At 36.9% G+C, this 20,121-nt stretch overlaps 3 protein-coding genes across 5 annotated transcripts in view; 2 read left to right on the top strand and 1 right to left on the bottom strand.

Annotated features, from left to right (window-relative positions):
- The window catches only part of LOC306888605 (peptidyl-prolyl cis-trans isomerase FKBP8-like), a 54,967-nt gene extending 41,492 nt beyond the window's left edge, over positions 1–13,475 (top strand). The window contains exons 4-8 of one of the 2 annotated variants that reach the window (XM_079447033.1): positions 6,108–6,325; positions 9,314–9,495; positions 9,644–9,721; positions 12,908–13,048; positions 13,168–13,475. In XM_079447033.1, the coding sequence (XP_079303159.1) occupies positions 6,108–6,325; positions 9,314–9,495; positions 9,644–9,721; positions 12,908–13,048; positions 13,168–13,254 (706 nt within the window). In that variant the 3' untranslated portion in view covers positions 13,255–13,475. The remainder of the gene's footprint in view (positions 1–6,107; positions 6,326–9,313; positions 9,496–9,643; positions 9,722–12,907; positions 13,049–13,167) is intronic. The other variant, XM_079447034.1, reaches the window with a different exon arrangement.
- Positions 13,476–15,625: 2,150 nt separating this feature from the next.
- Positions 15,626–17,734, top strand: LOC306888092 (small EDRK-rich factor 2-like). Of its 2 annotated transcripts, XM_079446235.1 has the most exons (3): positions 15,626–15,740; positions 16,926–17,034; positions 17,363–17,734. In XM_079446235.1, exons 1-3 carry the CDS (start codon positions 15,734–15,736, stop codon positions 17,427–17,429), a joined length of 183 nt encoding a protein of 60 aa, XP_079302361.1. In that variant the 5' UTR covers positions 15,626–15,733; the 3' UTR covers positions 17,430–17,734. The 2 variants fall into 2 exon arrangements, with proteins under 2 accessions (XP_079302361.1, XP_079302360.1); XM_079446234.1 differs by lacking the exon at positions 15,626–15,740 and having other exon boundaries at positions 16,858–17,034; positions 17,363–17,554.
- Positions 17,735–17,812: 78 nt separating this feature from the next.
- LOC306888091 (ras and EF-hand domain-containing protein-like) overlaps positions 17,813–20,121 on the bottom strand; it is an 11,523-nt gene continuing 9,214 nt past the window's right edge. Inside the window, exons 14-17 of the mRNA XM_079446233.1 lie at positions 18,667–18,781; positions 18,475–18,588; positions 18,323–18,399; positions 17,813–18,243 (exon numbers count right to left, since the gene is read on the bottom strand). Coding sequence (XP_079302359.1) covers positions 18,141–18,243; positions 18,323–18,399; positions 18,475–18,588; positions 18,667–18,781 — 409 coding nt within the window. The 3' untranslated portion in view covers positions 17,813–18,140. The remainder of the gene's footprint in view (positions 18,244–18,322; positions 18,400–18,474; positions 18,589–18,666; positions 18,782–20,121) is intronic.

Below are 20,121 nucleotides of genomic sequence, written 5' to 3'. Positions count from 1 at the left end.
AGAAGCTTGCGTTCTTCAAGTGAACGATGCATTATTGTGCCATCCCAAAGACCCACAAAAACACTTTCACTGACTTTTTCATTAACTGTTCCCATCTGGTGGAATGACCTGCCCAACTCAATCCGAGCAGCCAAATCCTTACCCATCTTCAAGAAACGGCTAAAAACTCATCTCTTCCATCTTTACTTGACCCTCTAACGCTAGCACTCTCTATTCTAATTTTATTTGATCTGGTGTTGGTGTTAAAGAATTGTGCTATAATAACCCCTACAAATACAACTCATTATATACACTATAAACACTTTAAAAGAGACAGACATATACAGGTCCTTTTCAAAAAATTAGCATATTGTGATAAAGTTCATTATTTTCTGTAATGTACTGATAAACATTAGACTTTCATATATTTTAGATTCATTACAACACAACTGAAGTAGTTCAAGCCTTTTATTGTTTTAATATTGATGATTTTGGCATACAGCTCATGAAAACCCAAAATTCCTATCTCAAAAAATTAGCATATTTCATCCGACCAATAAAAGAAAAGTGTTTTTAATACAAAAAAAGTCAACCTTCAAATAATTATGTTCAGTTATGCACTCAATACTTGGTCGGGAATCCTTTTGCAGAAATGACTGCTTCAATGCGGCGTGGCATGGAGGCAATCAGCCTGTGGCACTGCTGAGGTGTTATGGAGGCCCAGGATGCTTCGATAGCGGCCTTAAGCTCATCCAGAGTGTTGGGTCTTGCGTCTCTCAACTTTCTCTTCACAATATCCCACAGATTCTCTATGGGGTTCAGGTCAGGAGAGTTGGCAGGCCAATTGAGCACAGTAATACCATGGTCAGTAAACCATTTACCAGTGGTTTTGGCACTGTGAGCAGGTGCCAGGTCGTGCTGAAAAATGAAATCATCTCCATAAAGCTTTTCAGCAGATGGAAGCATGAAGTGCTCCCAAATCTCCTGATAGCTAGCTGCATTGACCCTGCCCTTGATAAAACACAGTGGACCAACACCAGCATCACTGACTGTGGGTACTTGACACTGGACTTCAGGCATTTTGGCATTTTCCTCTCCCCAGTCTTCCTCCAGACTCTGGCACCTTGATTTCCGAATGACATGCAAAATTTGCTTTCATCCGAAAAAAGTACTTTGGACCACTGAGCAACAGTCCAGTGCTGCTTCTCTGTTCAAACGTGGCTTGACCTGGGGAATGCGGCACCTGTAGCCCATTTCCTGCACACGCCTGTACACGGTGGCTCTGGATGTTTCTACTCCAGACTCAGTCCACTGCTTCCGCAGGTCCCAAGGTCTGGAATCGGTCCTTCTCCACAATCTTCCTCAGGGTCCGGTCACCTCTTCTCGTTGTGCTGCGTTTTCTGCCACACTTTTTCCTTCCCACAGACTTCCCACTGAGGTGCCTTGATACAGCACTCTGGGAACAGCCTATTCGTTCAGAAATTTCTTTCTGTGTCTTACCCTCTTGCTTGAGGGTGTCAATGATGGCCTTCTGGACAGCAGTCAGCTCGGCAGTCTTACCCATGATTGCGGTTTTGAGTAATGAACCAGGCTGGGAGTTTTTAAAAGCCTCAGGAATCTTTTGCACGTGTTTAGAGTTAATTAGTTGATTCAGATGATTAGGTTAATAGCTCGTTTAGAGAACCTTTTCATGATATGCTAATGTTTTGAGATAGGAATTTTGGGTTTTCATGAGCTGTATGCCAAAATCATCAATATTAAAACAATAAAAGGCTTGAACTACTTCAGTTGTGTTGTAATGAATCTAAAATATATGAAAGTCTAATGTTTATCAGTACATTACAGAAAATAATGAACTTTATCACAATATGCTAATTTTTTTAAAAGGACCTGTATATAGCTGATAACTTTGTCTAGTGCTCTTTTGAATGTTTATAGCATGATTTATGAAAATTTGACTACTATAGGCCTACTGAATGACATAGCATAGACTTCTTCATGGCTAGTGTTTGTGTATTTCATTTCATTCTGTAACCTACTTGTTCTACAGATATGTGTACAGTTAAAGGCTACTGTTTTTGGCAGCGTTGATAACGTTTCTGACAGATAATATCCTGATATATATATATATATATATATATTTTTGCGTTTCCCTTAATGAATGTCGTATCCTTCAGCTACAATCTGTCCGTGGGCTTTTTTGTTACTGTTAGTTTAAAGTGGTCATATGATGCTATTTCAAGTTTTCCTTTCTCTTTGGAGTGTTACAAGCTGTTCATGCATAGATAAGATCCCTAAAGTTGCAAAGACTAAAGTCTCAAACCCAAAGAGATATTCTTTATAAAAGTTCAGACTTGTCCACGCCCTCCTAAACAGATCATTAAAACCCGCCCCCACATGTCTACATCACTGTGTGGGACAATTTGCATACCACTGCCCAAATGTATACGCAAACAAAGAGGGCGTGATTTTTATTCTCGTTGTAGTATTGTTGCTGCCGCCAGAGCCATGTCCTGGAGACGCTGTGTTTCGTTGTGAAAGCGAAAGTACTTTGTTTGGGCTTCCAAAGGAGGACACAACTAGAAATCAGTGGTTAAGTTGTAATTACAACACTGTTCCAGAACAGTTAAAAATATTAGTGTATGCAGTGCATTTTTTACGGAGTGGGCAATTCCAACTTTGCAAGGACAGTCGGGCGCTTCTGACTCACAGCCTCCAAGTATGTTTTCATATTTAAAGAATTTGCCACTGACTACTCAAACGCGAGTTTTGAGCAGTGTAGAGAAGCGCTTGTTGTTTGTCGTTTTTCCGATCACAAATGCAGACATGGTAATGTAAAATACAGTATAAGCCATTATAATCAGTAATTATGTCCCTACTGGATGCAACAAATTCCTCGTTTTTAATGGGTTTTATTGTTTTTGTCTCGTTGCACCGGGACACAGCATCACAATACGGTGAGGGGCGTAACATTTCCGTCACACACTTGAGGTATTTGGCCAATCCCAACGGACTGGATAGCTGGCCAATCAGAGCACACCTCGCTTCTCAGAAGGATGAGCTTTGTGCTTTTCAGAAAGGCGGAGCAAAGAGGAGCAAAAATGTACAGCAGGGATCCTCAAATCTGGCCCACTCCTGCAGAGTTTAGCTCTAACCCTAATCAAACACACCTGAACATGCTAATCAGAGTCTTCAAGATCATTAGAAAATCACAGGTAGGTGACTTTGATCAGGGTTGGAGCTAAACTCTGCAGCAGATTGGCCCTCCAGGGAAAGATTTGAGGAACCCTGATGTACAGTATGTGGAAAATAATGTGTTTTTTAAACCTTAAACCACAAACACATAGCATTACACCAAAAACACAAACTAATGTTCTTTTTAGCAATATGACCCCTTTAAGTGCTGGCCATGCAGTGTTGCCAGATATTACTATTAAAACAAACAAAAAAACAAATAAAATAACCGGAATTATGTCAAATATTTTGCAAATAAGAAAAGACAATGATATCGCTGACCTTAAACCGCCACTTCCTACTTTATTACCTTCCTAAAGCGTTAAATTAAGTGGATAAGATAAGTCCAAAAACGCTTATAATATATGGATCTGGCAACACGGAGGCAGTGCCCGCGCCCTCATTCACAACTCCTTAAAGGAACACTCCACTTTTTTGGGAAATGGGCTCATTTAAACAGAGTTAAACAGTTGAGTTTTACCCTTTTTGAATCCATTCAGCCGATCTCCGGGTCTGGCGGTAGCTTAGCATAGATCATCTGATTAGACCATTAGCATCTCGCTCAAAAATGACCAAAGAGTTTCGATATTTGACTTATTTAAAACTTGACTCTTCTGTAGTTACATCGTGTACTAAGACTGACGGAAAATGAAAAGTTGCAATTTTCTTGGCCGATATGGCTAGGAACTATACTCTCATTCTGGCATAATAATCAAGGAACTTTGCTGCCGTACCATGGGTGCAGCAGGCGCAATGATTTTACTCAGCGCCTGAAAGTAGTCCCCAGCTATATCATATAACTATTTACCTAGCTGGGGACTACTTTCAGTTCTATACTGCCACCTGTTGGCGCAGTTGTGTAACTTAGAGAACAACTGTTATGTCGAGATCACGAGAAAAATAAGTCGTGATAATGACAAAACAACTTTTGTTATGTCAAGATCACGAGAAAATGAAGTCGTGATAATGAGAAAACAACATCTATTATGTCGAGATCACCAAAAAATTAAGCCGTGATCACGAGAAAACAAGAAGGAAAGAAAGAATAATGCATGGCCGCTTAGAACTTCTGTACATTATAAACAATATAACAAGAAATATATATATATATATAAAAGAATGCCTGTTTTCTGATTAGCTATATTTTTGTAAAAAGTGTATAGGGTCGCTAGAGACCCGAGGTATGTAAATGTGTAAGTATATTTTTCCTGTGCAACAAAATTTACATATCTGATGACTCAATACCTGCAATGCATCTTTATTCCCCGAGGTGACACTGTTTGAAACACAATGATGAAGTGACGTTTCACTCATAATTACCGCAGGCATAAAACAAAAGAATATCATCAGGAAAAATGTAACTGCTTTGAGTGGCTTTACTGCAGAGCAATTATTGTAAGCAATGAAATATAAATGTCACTGTCATTTGTTGGTGGATGTGGTGAATAAGCTGCCAGTGATCAATATTGATTTTGAAGTCATTGAAAACGATAGTTTTGCGAATACGTTTGAGATCGTGAATATGAGCAAGATCTTGTTGTAGACTACTGTGGAAGTGCGCTCAGAAGATGACAGCGATAGTAAAATCATCTGCTCAAATTTAACCCTTTGTAGTTTCAAAAGGTTACGAAATATGCTTTATTTTATCCTTCTGTAATTGTTCTTAAAATATCAAGAGAGTTTTTTGCTATTGCAGCAGTTAGAGATCCATCCGTGCTGGATAGGTCCGGGTCGCTAAAGAATATGTCAGAATGATTGGCGAAACATTCGTGCATTTAAGGGTTAAAGGAACTTATTAAAAAATATAAAGGGAAATTTTAGGGTTAATTCTGAACGTTCCATGTTTTTTTTTCCACACATAATTCATTGCAGTTCCAAGGAAACAAACGTAAAAACATTCTAACTCAACAAAACATACAGGTTAACTTCAGCATATGTTTTTTTTTTTCCAGAAGAGGAAGAGTGGGGTTTTGTGTCTTGGTGTTTGTGTGTGTGTGTGTGTGTGTGTGTGTGTGATAGCATTTTACAGTGTTTTCACAACATTGCTCAGACTCAGAGAATATCACAGAGAAACGGGTTCACCAGAAAAACAGCCAAATATTTTTCCATCATGTCATCTTCATTCATTTCTACCATCCTGAAGACCACTGAAAGAACACTGCTTTATTTTGACACAAGCCTCAGTCCGCCAGAGCATATGGCCTTCTAAAGAGGCCTTTTCCAGTACTAAAGTTCAAATCTGGGCATGGTGAAGACAGCGCACACACAATGGATATGAGCCTTTTGCCTCTCAACAGGCAGCAGGCAGTCAGTGTTCAAAACAGCAGCTCTACCATTCCCCTCTCTCTCTCTCTCTCTCTCTCTCTCTCTCACTTTTCCTTCTCTCAAGCAAAAACAACCACAGTACCATAACACAAAAATAACAGACTTACTCGAAAGGAGATATACTTTAAAAAAAGAGCAAGAGAATAAAAATAGCTTCCACAAAAAAACCATTATCTCCGAAACTGTCTAATGGTAATTGAAGTACAGAATAAAAACAGCCAAAAATCAGGGAGAAACCAAACACAAGATAGATCTGATAGCCAGCTATCCATTTAAAGAAATATATAAATTGATATATTAATAGATTATAATTAATAGATAGACAGACAGACAGATAGATAGATAGATAGATAGATAGATAGATAGATAGATAGATAGATAGATAGATAGATAGATAGATAGATAGATAGATAGATAGATAGATAGATAGATAGATAGATAGATATCAGACAGACAGAAAAATAATAGACAGACAGACAGATAGATAATGATTTCAACCAGATGCTTCAGTGGACTGAGATCTTGTGATTGAATGGTGCTTCATTGCTGTGTATGTGTTTTATTGGCAGGGAGCCAGATATACCAGCTTGGGCTCCTCTCCTGTATCAGCTGCAACTCCTAGACTTCAGAGAAAAGCCGGACCCCCTTTCACTGCCCATCCCAGACCGGATCCGCATCGGCAACCAGAAACGAGAGCGAGGCAACTTCTACTTCCAGAGGGAAGAGTACAGCCTGGCAGCCCAGGCTTACTGCATGGCTTTAGACATGCTTACGACATGCACATATGGTAATCCAACCCACAGTGCCCTTCAAACACCTGTGTCATATAATGCATTAAGTAGGAACATGCCAGAACATGCACAAATCTTTCATGCGTATAAATGCATAAAGGCACAGATCTCAACAACAGGAAATGTTCTGATAATATGCTTTTTATAAATATTATAATTTCAAATATTTATTTATAATATTATACATAATATGTACTATTAATTAACTTCAAACATGCAAATAAAAATATTTTTACATAAAAAAATAATATAAATTATAAATTATATATATTATAATGTAGCTAACTTCTGGAGACAATTTTTTCTTTTTTATTGGCTTCATGATATCTAATAAATCGTTCAATGGTGATGGAGAAAAACCCTATAATAGCTCTCAATTCAGAGCAGTTACAGCAGCTCAGCAGCTAATCTATTTGATCAATAATCATGTCATCGGAATGCTCAGTCATGTCTGCAAGCTGTGAGCACCCTGAGTAACACTCTTATTAAACCCTACACTAATCAAACATAATAAATCTACATGTTATTTCCACCTCCATAATCATGGTAATTGCTGGAAAGCCTGGTCCATCTTGAGAGGAACGTTTGACAGTAATGAGACAGTAAAGTGCAAAGCACCGCTTTGGATTATAGACACTGATAATGACCACATATGCAGAAGTGATCTCCACATTGCCACAGTCTCCACTGACCACTCAAGCATCACATATTAGACTCTCCTTCATTTTCTATGCAATATTTTTCTACATTCATATATTTCTATCTCATTAGCCACTAAATAGTAATTTTTCTAAATTATTTAGAGAAAGATTTTGTAGCAAACAAACACAAAGTCCCTCTGCATCCAGTGATATACAATACAAAATGTTAATGTAGGGTATATTTGTAACTAGCAATCCCTAACCCATACACAAAGTATATACAGTGGGGGAAAAAATATTTGATCCCCTGCTGATTTTGTATGTTTGCCCACTGACAAAGAAATGATAGGTCTATCATTTTAATGGTAGGTTTATTTGAACAGTGAGAGACAGAATAACAACAATAAAATCCAGAAAAACGCATTTAAAAAAAGTTATAAATAGATTTGCATTTTAATGAGTCAAATAAGTATTTGATCCCCTATCAGTCAGCAAGATTTCTGGCTCCCGGGTGTCTTTTATACAGGTAAAGAGCTGAGATTAAGAACACTCTCTTAAAGGGAGTGCTCCTAATCTCAGTTTGTTACCTGTATAAAAGACATCTGTCCACAGAAGCAATCAATCAATCAGATTCCAAACTCTCCACCATGGCCAAGACCAAAGAGCTGTCCAAGGATGTCAAAGACAAGATTGTAGACCTACACATGGTTGGAATGGGCTACAAGACCATCGCCAAGCAGCTTGGTGAGAAGGTGACAACAGTTATTTGCAAATAGAAGAAACACAAAATAACTGTCAATCTCCCTCGGACTGGGGCTCCATGCGAGATCTCACCTCGTGGAGTTTCAATGATCGTGAGATTGGTGAGGAATCAGCCCAGAACTACACGGGAGGATCTAACACACTATGCTGTGAAGGACTGAAATTCTGCAGCACCAGCAAGGTCCCCCTGCTCAAGAAAGCACATGTACAGGCCCGTCTGAAGTTCGCCACTGATTCAGAGGTGAATTGGGTGAAAGTGATGTGGTCAGATGAGACCAAAATCGAGCTTTTTGGCATCAACTCAACTCGCCGTGTTTGGAGGAGGACGAATGCTGCCTATGGCCCCAAGAACACCATCCCCACCGTCAAACATGGAGGTGGAAAAATTATGCTTTGGGGGTGTTTTTCTGCTAAGGGGACAGCACAACTGCACCGCATCAAAGGGATGATGCACGGGGCCATTTACCATCAGGGCCAGGGCATTGAAGCCAACCAGGGCATTGAAAATGGGTCGTGGATGGGTATTCCAGCATGACAATGACCCTAAACACACGGCCAAGGCAACAAAGGAGTGGCTCAAGAAGATGCACATTAAGGTCCTGGAGTGGCCTAGCCAGTCTCCAGACCTTAATCCCATAGAAAAATCTGTGGAGGGACCTGAATGTTCGAGTTGCCAAACGTCAGCCTCGAAACCTTAATGATTTGGAGAGGATCTGCAAAGAGGAGTGGGACAAAATCCCTCCTGAGAAGTGTGCAAACCTGGTGGCCATCTGCAAGAAATGATAAGATATTATAAGAGTTAAAAAAAACATATTAGTTAATACTGAGTTACTTAGCCTACATTTAGGCACAGTATTGCCAGGTAATTGCCAGAGTCCGTTATCCAAACAAAACCACTGTATTTTCTCTCCGAGAAACAAGCAATACATCGTTCCTGAATCATTGTTGACCGGTTTACTGATTGACTCAATGATTCACTTATAAAGATGGTCCCTGAATGAACCAGTATTATTGAACAAATCGGTTGAGCGAATGATTCAATAACCCACTCATAAAAACAGTCGCTTGTTTAGTTCCTGAGTGAATCAACATTTTCGAACGAATCGACTGAATTAATAAATTAATGACTTACTCATAAAGACAGTCGTTTGTCGCCACCTACTGGTTTCAATTCAACTGTTTGGTTTTTTGGGGGTTATTCAGTTTAATAGCCTAAAAGTTGGAAAGACTTGTACAGCCAATTTGATTAGGCTATACTTTTTAAACCAGCAAACGAACTTAAGATTTTAAGTTGAAGTTGGTGTTTATTTTCTACAGTGAAATCCCTACCACAAATGCACAGAGTGACAGTCTCTCTGGAACATACAGTGAAGTCCTAGTGCAGTTGAACTGTTACAGTATATCAGCACTGTTGGAACACTGCTCAACCAATCAGATTTGAGGCCTGGAACTAATGTACAATGCCGTTTACACTGGACTGATCCATAAGCAAACACGTTTAATTGTGTATATTATTTACTTTGGTGTTATACATTGCCACAGCGTGGTTATAAGAGGCTGTACAATTGTGTCCCCCTGTAGACAGTCAAAGCTGTGCGGCAGAGGACGATGAAGAGGAGGTGAACGACCACCGGGTAAAGTGTCTGAATAACCTGGCAGCATCACAGCTGAAGCTTGGACAGTTTGACGAGGCGCTGCACACCAGTCGAGATGTGCTGTTTCTGGATCCCCAGAATGTCAAAGCGTTATTCAGGAAAGGGAAGGTATGGATGAATATAATTTAACAAACTAGGCACTAAGATGATTTACAGTCCATACATGATGAGGTTTATATTTCCATCTGGATTGTACTTTTTCCTAAAACATAGAGTCATATTTATTGTAATCTGGTAATGTAAAATGTTTCTGCAGCTTTTATCGGACAGGGGTGAGTATGAGGAGGCCATGGAGACCCTGAAAAAGGCTTTGAAACTGGAGCCGTCCACTAAGGTGAGAGGCGTAACCGTATCTCCTGAACATCTAAATTTCACGTGAGCTGGCAACAGAAAGTCCCATTAGAAAATATTTACAGATCAACTGACCTTTGTGAAAAACCTGGCCTAACTGGATCAGTGTTATTTATTTTATATTCAATGCCAACTCATACTCACTGTGGGTCAAGAATTAAGTGTTTGTATTGAAGCCATAAAAAGTGCTTTATAATATTAGGTTTATGATTATATTAAGCTTCCAATGTTCATTAGTAAACACCTTACAAAATTATTTTAAATGAGTCCCAAAACATAGAATGCATTGTGGATCTATTTAAGACAAAAATACACTTTTTAAAATGTCTTTCTAATGTGTTTGCATTTCATATACATTTCCTGGCCGGTCTGTTTGAACATACAACACAAACTTAAGACAAGGAAGTGAAAACGTCCTGAGAAATTCCACTCAACCTAAGAGACAATGCAAACAATATTTGATTGAACATGCAAATATTTGTTCCTACAGCTAGACTCTAATATCTGAGAATGAGTTTGTGCTGTGATACAATCCACAGAACCAAAACCTGTTCTGTCACGCCTTTGAGAATAGTTAGTCTATCAAATCCTCAGAGCAGCCATCAAGATTAGAGCTGTCTGGAACCAGTATACGGACACAAAGTTACACACACACACACACACACACACCTCTTCAGTGGCGGTCTGGCCATCTGGAGCACCGAGAGTTTTCCCGGTGGGCCGAAATTTCTCAGATTTGAATGCCATTTACGTTATTCGTCACAATGTAGCCTACATAATATAGCAGTTTTCAGCAGACATGAGATAAGTTAATGTATATCTCAGGCTTTCTTCCGTGATTTCACGTGTCTAAGAAAATGTTTAAAAATCTATAAAAATCATTCTCAGTCTTACTCTAGAACATTGTAAATCTGAAGACTTGCTTTCGAGTGCTGTGCATTGGAAAGTGATTTAACATATAATTTGCTTATTATTTCACACATGCATTATTTTAGGTGGTTAAAAGTATGAAATAATTAAGGCTTTTTATTTATTTATTTATTTGAAAGAAGATTTAATTTGCTTGATCAAAAATACAGTAAAAAACAATATTATTATGAAATATTTCACTTTAAATAGTGGTTTTCTATTTAGGATATTTTAAAATGTAATTTATTTATTTGATCAAACCTGAATTTTCATCATCATTACTCCGGTTTTCAGTATCCCTTCAGAAACATTTTTTTTCCACAAAAATATGTAGTAGCACAACAGTTTTCAACATTCATAATAATCAGAAATGTTTCTTGAGTATCAAATCAGCATATTAGAATGATTTCTGAAGGATCATGTGATTGGAGTAATGATGCTAAAAATTAAGCTTTGATCACAGAAATAAATTATTTTAATATATATTCGCATAAAAGACAGCTATTTTAAATTGTAACATTATATATTTCACAGTACCGTTTACTGTATTTTTCATTATCAAAATAATTTGTATACTCTTTTCCACAACTGGAGCTCTATTCCTTAAAATGATAGATGTCAAGCTCCTGCAAAAGGACAAATACTGTATATGATGACCTATAGAAAGGCACCATAAAAACAGTCCGCATTCTGTCTTAGACTATCCTAGAGCATTGTGTCATATGGACTGATAATATAGGTATTTAACTTTAGTGATATTAAACTGTCCCTCGTAAAAATTCTTTAAAATCATTTACTATTTGCCATATACACCAAGAAAAATTATAATGTAAAGAAATATAGCGGTCATTTATGGTGTGTTGTGGACCGGGTTTGGTGGGCCGCTCTGTAAGTAGGACTTGCTGCAGTCTACAAGATCCAGGGGGCCTGGTTGGATCCACATCTAGGGGGTGGAGATTGGTAGGTTTAGGGGTGGAGATGGGGTGGGTTTAGGGATCAGGGGGTGGAGATGGGTAGGTTTAGGTATGTGTAAGGTGGGAGGAGTTGGATCTGGATCCAACCACGCCCCCTGGATCTTGTAGGCTGCAGAGAGAGACGCTCCTCCTGCTCTGTGCCAAAAAGTCCAGGGCCACTTTTTGGCCCTAGTCCGTCCCTGCACCTCTTCCAGTAATAAAGTGAATCAGCACTGTATACACTGTGGAGGTTTATGACATTCAAGAAGCAATAAACATAACAACTAGCTTAATTCATAATACTGAAGAATATGGCCCATTCTAAAAAAAAAAAAAAAAAAAGTCATGTCAAATCTGTTTTGTTATAAAGTTGCACAACATGCAGCTCCATTAAAGCATAATGCAATATGCATATATATATATACACACACATACATATCACTTAGTGTTTATATATGCACACACAATAATAAAAATTAATAAAACAATTACTTGTCAGATTCGGAATGATGTGAGAAAGAATAAAGCAAAGACATTTCACAGATTGTGTCTGGGCTTGTTTATGAATGATTTTGTGATTGACCTCAGGTTTCCTCACAGTGCTCATAGTGAAGAGTGAGCCTTGTCTAGACAAAACTAAAATATCTGCTGTTGCTATAATGACACCCCGTCTGGATGGCAGGGCAAAAAGCAAACATTCCCTCAGGAGGGAACTCATTGCAAAATTCTAATTATGATCACATAGTCAGAGATGGCATGGGATGGAAAACGTGGTAATACATGTGCTGCTATATACTTCTACTTTTAGCAGTCTCTTAAACTCTGTGCTAATGGCTTTTGATTACATGTGTATGTAAATCTTTACTCTCTACAACGAGGTACATTCTAAGGAAAACACGATTTCACATTCAAAAATCTGCATGATGTTAAAGTAGCAAAGAATAGGCCATAAAAAGCCCAGTAAAGTGATTTCAGTCACATACCAGATTCATGAGCAGCTCAATGTCATCTTTTACAAACAGCAACAAAACGTTGTTTATGCTCTGGAAATTAATAAACAGGCTCCTTATTAATATGCAATTTACATTTGAGATTAAGTGATATTACCCTTATAAACATGATCTCCAGCCAGTCAATCAATCATGACAGGCCTGAAATACAGCTTGCAGACAGTGAAATGGCACTGACATCTGTTGGTCAGTGTTAGGAAGTGCACCTTATTTCTCACAGGCTACAAAATTCACACATTGAAAAATTAGTATTAGGAGTTTGAATGCTAATATTTTCTTCATATTGTATTTTTATAGGCTATTCATGCTGAACTGTCCAAGTTGGTAAAAAGACAGGCCGGGGAAAATGAGACCCAGAGTTGGCAAGCTAAACCAGCTCAAATGTTTGGCGAAAACATAGCGCCCTTTCTGACACCTCCCCCCAAAAAGAAGCCGTTTGTAAGTGACTGACTACCACCTAGTGAAGAGAATAAAAGTGTTGTAAAATGCCTTGTAAAATGTTCCGAAGCTGGCGTCCAAGTGCTGCCATTGTTTGATCTCGCTTCTTACTCTTTCAGGGAATTTCTTGGAAGTTTCTGCTTGGAGCTCTGGTGGTGGCCTTGGGCAGTTTAGTCACATCTGTGGTCCTGACCGCATGGAACTAACTCTCTCGACCTACCTGCAAATTAACTACAAGTCTCACAAACAAACATTCCACAGAACTGCTAACGGACGGAGGAAAAATGCACTGAACTGTTTAAAGAGCAGCTGTATGGGAGGTTCTACCTTTGGCACACCGAATTGCAAAACAAAATGTACACACAGAAAAAAAGGGCAAGGCAAATGCATTTAAAATATTTGCAATTAAAACACGAGTATTAATATGTTTGGTGTTTTGTTTTGCTTTCTGCTACATGACATGTTAATTACTGGAATTTAGGGGAACAGCTGCCATTAAATCATTATGGTAGAAAAGGTATGAAAATACAAAACGTGTGTAGAAATGAAAAAGCTAACAAGATATCATTATTACATTTACAACAGAAATGTCGCAGAAAACAACATTCAAACTGTAGATGAAAAATATGGCTATACAACAAATTAATGAACTGTTCCTTATATTTGATGATGAAAGGACTAACAGAATAAAACAAATCAGCATTACAACAGTAATTTCTAGACCCATTCTACTTTCAAATTGTGAAATATAATTCTAAGACTAATTTTAAATTGCTATTCAGCTATTAGAATAGTTTCATGATCAATTTTAATACATCATTATTAATAAAACATTCATAAATACCACATATATTAAAATATTCTTCACTGAAGTTGTTTTAGCATTTACTACTTATTTTCCCCCTTCATTTTTTTTTTTTTTTTGAATATTCGGTTCTTAATTAAAGAAAGAAAGACATTGTGGTTAGATAAACAAGCAGCTTTGTCATAACTGCAGTTGAAATACCAGAGGAAATATATTACCTTACATGGGGAGGTGTTTGAATACTGTGTTGGACTATAAGGGTAAAAAAAAAAGTTGAAAGCCAATAGATTATATACAAAGACAAATAATTTTTTATCTGTGAAATAACATGCAATAATGAATCATTCATAATGAATGACACCAGGGAAATGCATTAGGAAAGTAAATAAGGTTTGTTTTGTTGACTTTACAGCTTCTCACACAAATGTAACTACATCCGGCCTTGAATACTAACCCACACAATTACTCTGGCTCTCCAGGGTTCAGTTTCATGGGTATAAGCATTACTCTGTCCTCCTCCACACTCTGCCACTCCTGTAAACAGACCGAATGGTGACTCATCTGTACAGAGGATCTAATACGGCATCTGATTAATCTATTGTTGCCCAAACCAGTTGGTGTGACATGTTGGAGGAGAATCATAGATTCAGTCGCTGACAATTTGTATCATGATGCAGGCATTGACTGATAACAGCGCAGGTGGCTGAAGTGTCAGTTCTGCTTTGCTGTGATCATTTGAATGCCAAAAAACAAAACAAAACAAAAAACAGGAATGTATATTTTAATTGATTTTTTTTTTTTAAAGGTGACCTAATAAGAAAAAAATAGTCTAAAGCAGTGGTTCAGCAAACATAGCAGGGGGGCTCATTGTGACTTAAAATGCTTTAAAAAAGCATTAAACAATTAAAAGTTTAGATATTTCATATTTTAATTCACCCCAAAATCAATATATATATATAAATTGAAATAATATACAGCTGGAGCATCAGTGAGCGTTTGAACCTTCTGTAATAGTTGCATATGAGTGCCTCAGTTGTCCTCAGTGTGGAAAGATGGATCTCAAAATCATACAGTCATTGTTGGAAAGGGTTCAAATACACAAAAATGCTATGTATACATCTTTTATGTGAAATATCCTATTCAGGTCAGTAAACAATAACATGCATTTTGTATGATCCCTCTTATTTTGGTAAAATAATTAACATTTAGCAGATTTTGAAAGGTGTAGGCTATGTAAAGTTTTGACTTCAACTGTATATATATATATATATATATATATAATTAAATGCTACAAGAACAAAACAAGCAACACTGCCTGACCAAAAAATAAATAAGTAAATAAAAAAAAAATGTATGTATAATAAATAAATAAAAATTATAATAAAAAAATATAAAAATATGTAATTGAAATACATACAATTTTGTGCTTTTGAAACATATTTTTAGTTTGTTCCTAAAGTATAAAGTCATTTATAAAAATTAAAATAAAGAAATTAGGACTGCAAATAGCCCACTAATGTTTTTTTTCCCCATGCTAAAATAATCATAACTTTAAAACATTTATTTTTTACATTTCAAAATATCATTCATAAATAAAATAAAATAAAAAAGCACATCAAATACACAAATTTGTTTCACATACTCCCCCAAATTATCTCGAGTACAGGTCCAGTTTCACCAATGACAACACTCCTCGTACCTGACGTCACATGTCGCATCCAATCAAATGACTCTCTCCTGTGCCTAAAGATCTCGCGATGCTATGTTTCTTCTAGAGTAAGTTTATCGCCAGACTGTAAAGGCATCGGTTTGTTGGTTGGGAAATAAGATAGCGGCCCTTTGGGTGAGCTACTCCGACAATCGGACAAAACTGATCAAAAATGACCAGTGAGTATATAAATGGATCTTAGATGGGTTCGGTTTAGCAATATTAGGTCGCTGTCAGACGTGTGTGAGGGCTCTTGTCTCGGTGTGCGAGGCCTGTGGGATTGACGGACTTTAAAATGGATTTTGGCGGAATTAAAGTTTAATTCAGTTATTATGACGACTACGTTATCAAATGGGTTCATCACATCAAATTATATTTTCACCATTAAATTAGTCCTAAATTCGTTAACATAAATGGTATGTTGGTTTCACGCACACACCTTTCAGCTTTGACAATGAAGTTAAAGCGGCTGAAACAGTTGGCATTTACTTTTTATTTCTGACAAGAAATGTATCATGATTCAAACTATCTTTGAGTCAAACTATGCGTTCCACATAAGTTACATGCATCTCAAATGATTAGCTCTGACTCTAAACCTTGACAAATAACAGTCAATTATTTTTTATTATTAATTTTTAATGTAAGTGTATTGAACCTGTTTTTTTATGTATATCATATTATGGCTTATGGAGTATATAGTATGATATTGTGAGAATAATGAGCTCACACTCGAGGAATAAGAGTTCTTATTCAGAGTGGGTGTGTGTGTGTGTGTAATGGACAGAAGCAAATTAAATTGTGATAGCTTCTAAACCAGTGAGATTTTTATAACCGTAGCAAACTAACTTACTCACCTACATAAAATGCACAAATCTCAATTGTCACTCTGTAACTCCTTATCTAGGTAAATATGGCATTTAAGTGTTTAGTTTTGTGATGAAAGCTCTGTAGTTTTCATTGTGGTGGGCAAAACAATGCAATGATCACTGACGAGATTCCTGGTTCCTCACATTTTAACTATTTTCTTAGAAAAAAAAATGTTCTGAATCGATTTGCTTTGGTCTAATAAATGAAGTATTTGAAATATTAATATATTTAAAAAAAACGACAGGTGGACTTGTTTATAGAATTATGCTAAAAGGCTTTTGAACATACGAAAAACTATGAACCGAGGGCTTAAGTTATTTTGAAGATTGTGTACAATGGATTTTCCAATAAAATGACATTGATCGTTTAGAGGCCTTAGAAAACCATATATCCTATGGCACAGTAGGCTTTTTAGGGTTAAATAGAGATTGAAACATCTTGAGATCAGATGTGTCAGTCAGAGCAGATATTTAATTTCAGCACTGTGTCCTCTTTAGGGGGAAATCAGCGTGAACTTGCTCGCCAGAAAAACGCCAAGAAGCAAAATGATATGCACAAGGGCAAAAGAAATGACGATGGTTTATCTGCTGCTGCCAGAAAGCAGAGGTAACCTACAATATTCGGAAACTAACAGAACTTAGATGCAGCATCCTTTTAATAATGAGAGGAATAAACTACGATTAATGTTTAGTTTCTAGGGCTGATACATGGGGCAACTTTTTTTTTAGCAATGTTGCTTGGGCACTTTCGCATTGTTGGATAAATTTATCTAAATAGATCGGTCGTGTCTCACCTGGTTGCCTGTTGACGGCAACATTGCTCAAAAAGTTCCCCCATGTATCATCAGCCTGCATGTATGAGTATTGGAAATTGTACTTTAAAATGTGGGACATTCTACTGCGGTTATTGACGTCCACGTTTTTTTTTTTTTTAGAGATGCAGAAATAATGCAACAGAAGCAAAAGAAAGCCAACGAAAAAATGGACTCTAAAGCCAAATAGAAGACATCAATAAACCCTTTGGACGATCCTAAGCTATTATTGTTGGTGTTATTAGTTTGTGCTCTAGATTCTGTAGTACCATTGTTTGTACTTTGATTTTAAACCTTTTTGTATTGTTCTAATTTAGTTTGATTGGGCATTTACTTCGTGTACAGATCTTACTTTTCTTGATCAGTATTTACCATGTAAAAACCAAGAATAACAGACCCACAAAACCCATCTTGCAATCACGTACTCTTGTATGTTTTGTATCTTATTTGCTTTCCTTAACTCAAAACTGTTGAATAAAGTGTAGCTCAAATCAGAGTTTGCTTCGTTTCAGAGATATCAAAATACTAGAGAACCCTTTTCCCCTGCAGATCACAAACGACTTCCAGATCTTTAATTTAGACTTTAAATCAGACTTAAAACTTTTATTTAACACAATGTTAGACACATTTACAAGAACATCCTTCGACAAAATTAAATTCTAACAAATAAAAAGTAAATATTTAAATAAACACTGAGCCCTGAAGTGAATTTGATCATTAATAGGCAAATGTACAAGTATACATTTGATCAGTGTGCCTAAAAACACCAAGGAAGCATCGAAATGTCTAAAAAGTGCTAGTTGCATAAAAAAACATTTTATTAACATTTTTATAACAAAGGACAGGATTTTAGTTACTTTAAAAAGCATAAAATCACAATTAAACCAGATCTCTGCATGACTTAGACTCCACAGCATTTGCTCAGTGTCTTCTTCCGTTTATGAAGACTCAGCTTAACCTGCGACTCTGATCTCCTCCCCAGTTTTGCATGTTTCTTGACTTCTCTGCGATAATTCATAAGACACTTAAAGCCTGAAAACATTTGCGTGTTAGAATGGAGCAAGAACTGATGTGGTATCTTACCTTGCTAAATGTAAAACTGCCTCGATGACATTCGTCCCCTCTTTAGCGCTTGCTTCGCAGAACAGGGCATTATAAGCCTAATGCACAGCAAATTAGGATTGGCATGATGCCTATTACATTCTTCCCATATAAATCTGAGACTCAAGACTCACCATAGCAAGCTTTTCACCATGGAAAGCGCTCACACAGCTTCCCTCTGGCCTCTCTCCTCTCAAATCTACCTTGTTCCCTATTATACACATTGGGATGTCCTCATCCGTTGACTCCTGTGAGGGAAAGTTTACGGAATACAGTCTACAATCGAAAAAAAGAAAACAAACTCGCTAAAATGTCATTGACTGTACCCGAATTTGTTCCACCCATTCACGAACATTCAGGAAACTGCTCTCAGATGTGACATCGTACAGCAGTAGCACTCCATGTGCTTTGCGAAAATATGACCTGGCGATGCTGCGAAACCTGTAGAAAAGTAACAAAAATATACACACTTACGTATACCCTAAAGTAACGCCAACATGCACTATGGATAAATAATGCTAAATGGCCACTGAAAAATTCAGCTTTGCCATCACAGGAATAAGTTAAACTTTAAAATACATTAAAAAGTTTTTTTTTTTTTTTTTTTTTTTTTATAATAGCAATTTTTGCTAGTAATAGCAATATTTATTTAACAGGCCTCTTGAGACAGTCCTGGCTGTCTCCACTACTGTTCAAAAGTTTGGGGTTGTAATGATTTGTGTATTTATAAATGTATATTTATTTGTTTTATTTTTATTTTTTGGGGGGGGGGGTCTTATGCTCACATAGGCTGTACAATTATGTTCTCAAAAATAGAGTAAAAAGACATTTATATAGTTTTATTTTTAAATACACTTTAAAGTGTAATTTACTCCTGTGATAGTATGGCTGTATTTTTAGCAGCCATTTCTCCAATCATCGTCACATGATCTTTCAGAAACATTTATCAATGTAGAAAACAGTTGTGCTGCTTTATATTTTTTGTAGAAACCATGATACATACTTTGCATAATATGAAGCTCAAAAGAACAGCATTCATTTGAAAAAATAAAAATAAAGGTCTTCCAGCCAATTCCATCATTAATCCAAAATGCCGCTGCAAGATGAATCTTTGAGCCGAAAAGAACGTACGTCTCGTCTATGTTCATCAGTTTGCACTGGCTACCAATGGCTGCTTGTATTAAATTCAAGGCATTAATGTTTGCCTACAGAACCACCACTGGCTCTGCACCCCTCTACCTAAATTCACTACTTCAGACTAATGTGCTCTCTAGAAGCTTGCGTTCTGCAAGTGAACGACACATTATTGTGCCATCCCAAAGACGCACAAAATCACTTTCACTGACATTTTTCATTAACTGTTCCCATCTGGTGGAACGACCTGCCCAACTCAGAGCATCCTTACCCATCTTCAAGAAATGGCTAAAAACCCATCTCTTGCATCTTTATTTGACCCTCTAACTCTAGCACTCTATTCTAATTTTATGTTTTTTTTATAAAAAAACAAACAAAAAAAAACAAACACATTTGACCTTCTATCAATTGCATATTTATTCTCTAACTGCTAGCTTTTCTTGTAAAACTAACATTAGCTTTATTTTTTCTATTCTATCTACTTGTTTCTTAGAAAAGAAAAACGAAAAAAAAAAAAACACTGTACTGCATTAGGCTAACCAAGACTTGTAATAGCACTTGCTTCTGTTGTCCTCATTTGTAAGTCGCTTTGGATAAAAGCGTCTGCTAAATGACTAAATAATAATAATAATAATAATAATAATAAT

Source organism: Barbus barbus, assembly GCF_936440315.1.
Source record: "Barbus barbus genome assembly, chromosome: 22".
NCBI classification, from domain to species: domain Eukaryota; kingdom Metazoa; phylum Chordata; class Actinopteri; order Cypriniformes; family Cyprinidae; genus Barbus; species Barbus barbus.
The sequence above is the reverse complement of the archived record's forward strand: the minus strand, read 5'-3'. Positions and strand labels throughout refer to the sequence as shown.

What these genes read in the sequence shown, in the direction of transcription:
- LOC306888092 (XM_079446234.1), top strand. Translation starts at nt 16,877, where the DNA reads ATGTGTCAGTCAGAGCAGATATTTAATTTCAGCACTGTGTCCTCTTTA. An exon ending in GCTGCTGCCAGAAAGCAGAG is followed by an intron (nt 17,035 to 17,362) that starts GTAACCTACAAT and finishes TTTTTTTTTTAG; the next exon opens with AGATGCAGAAATAATGCAAC.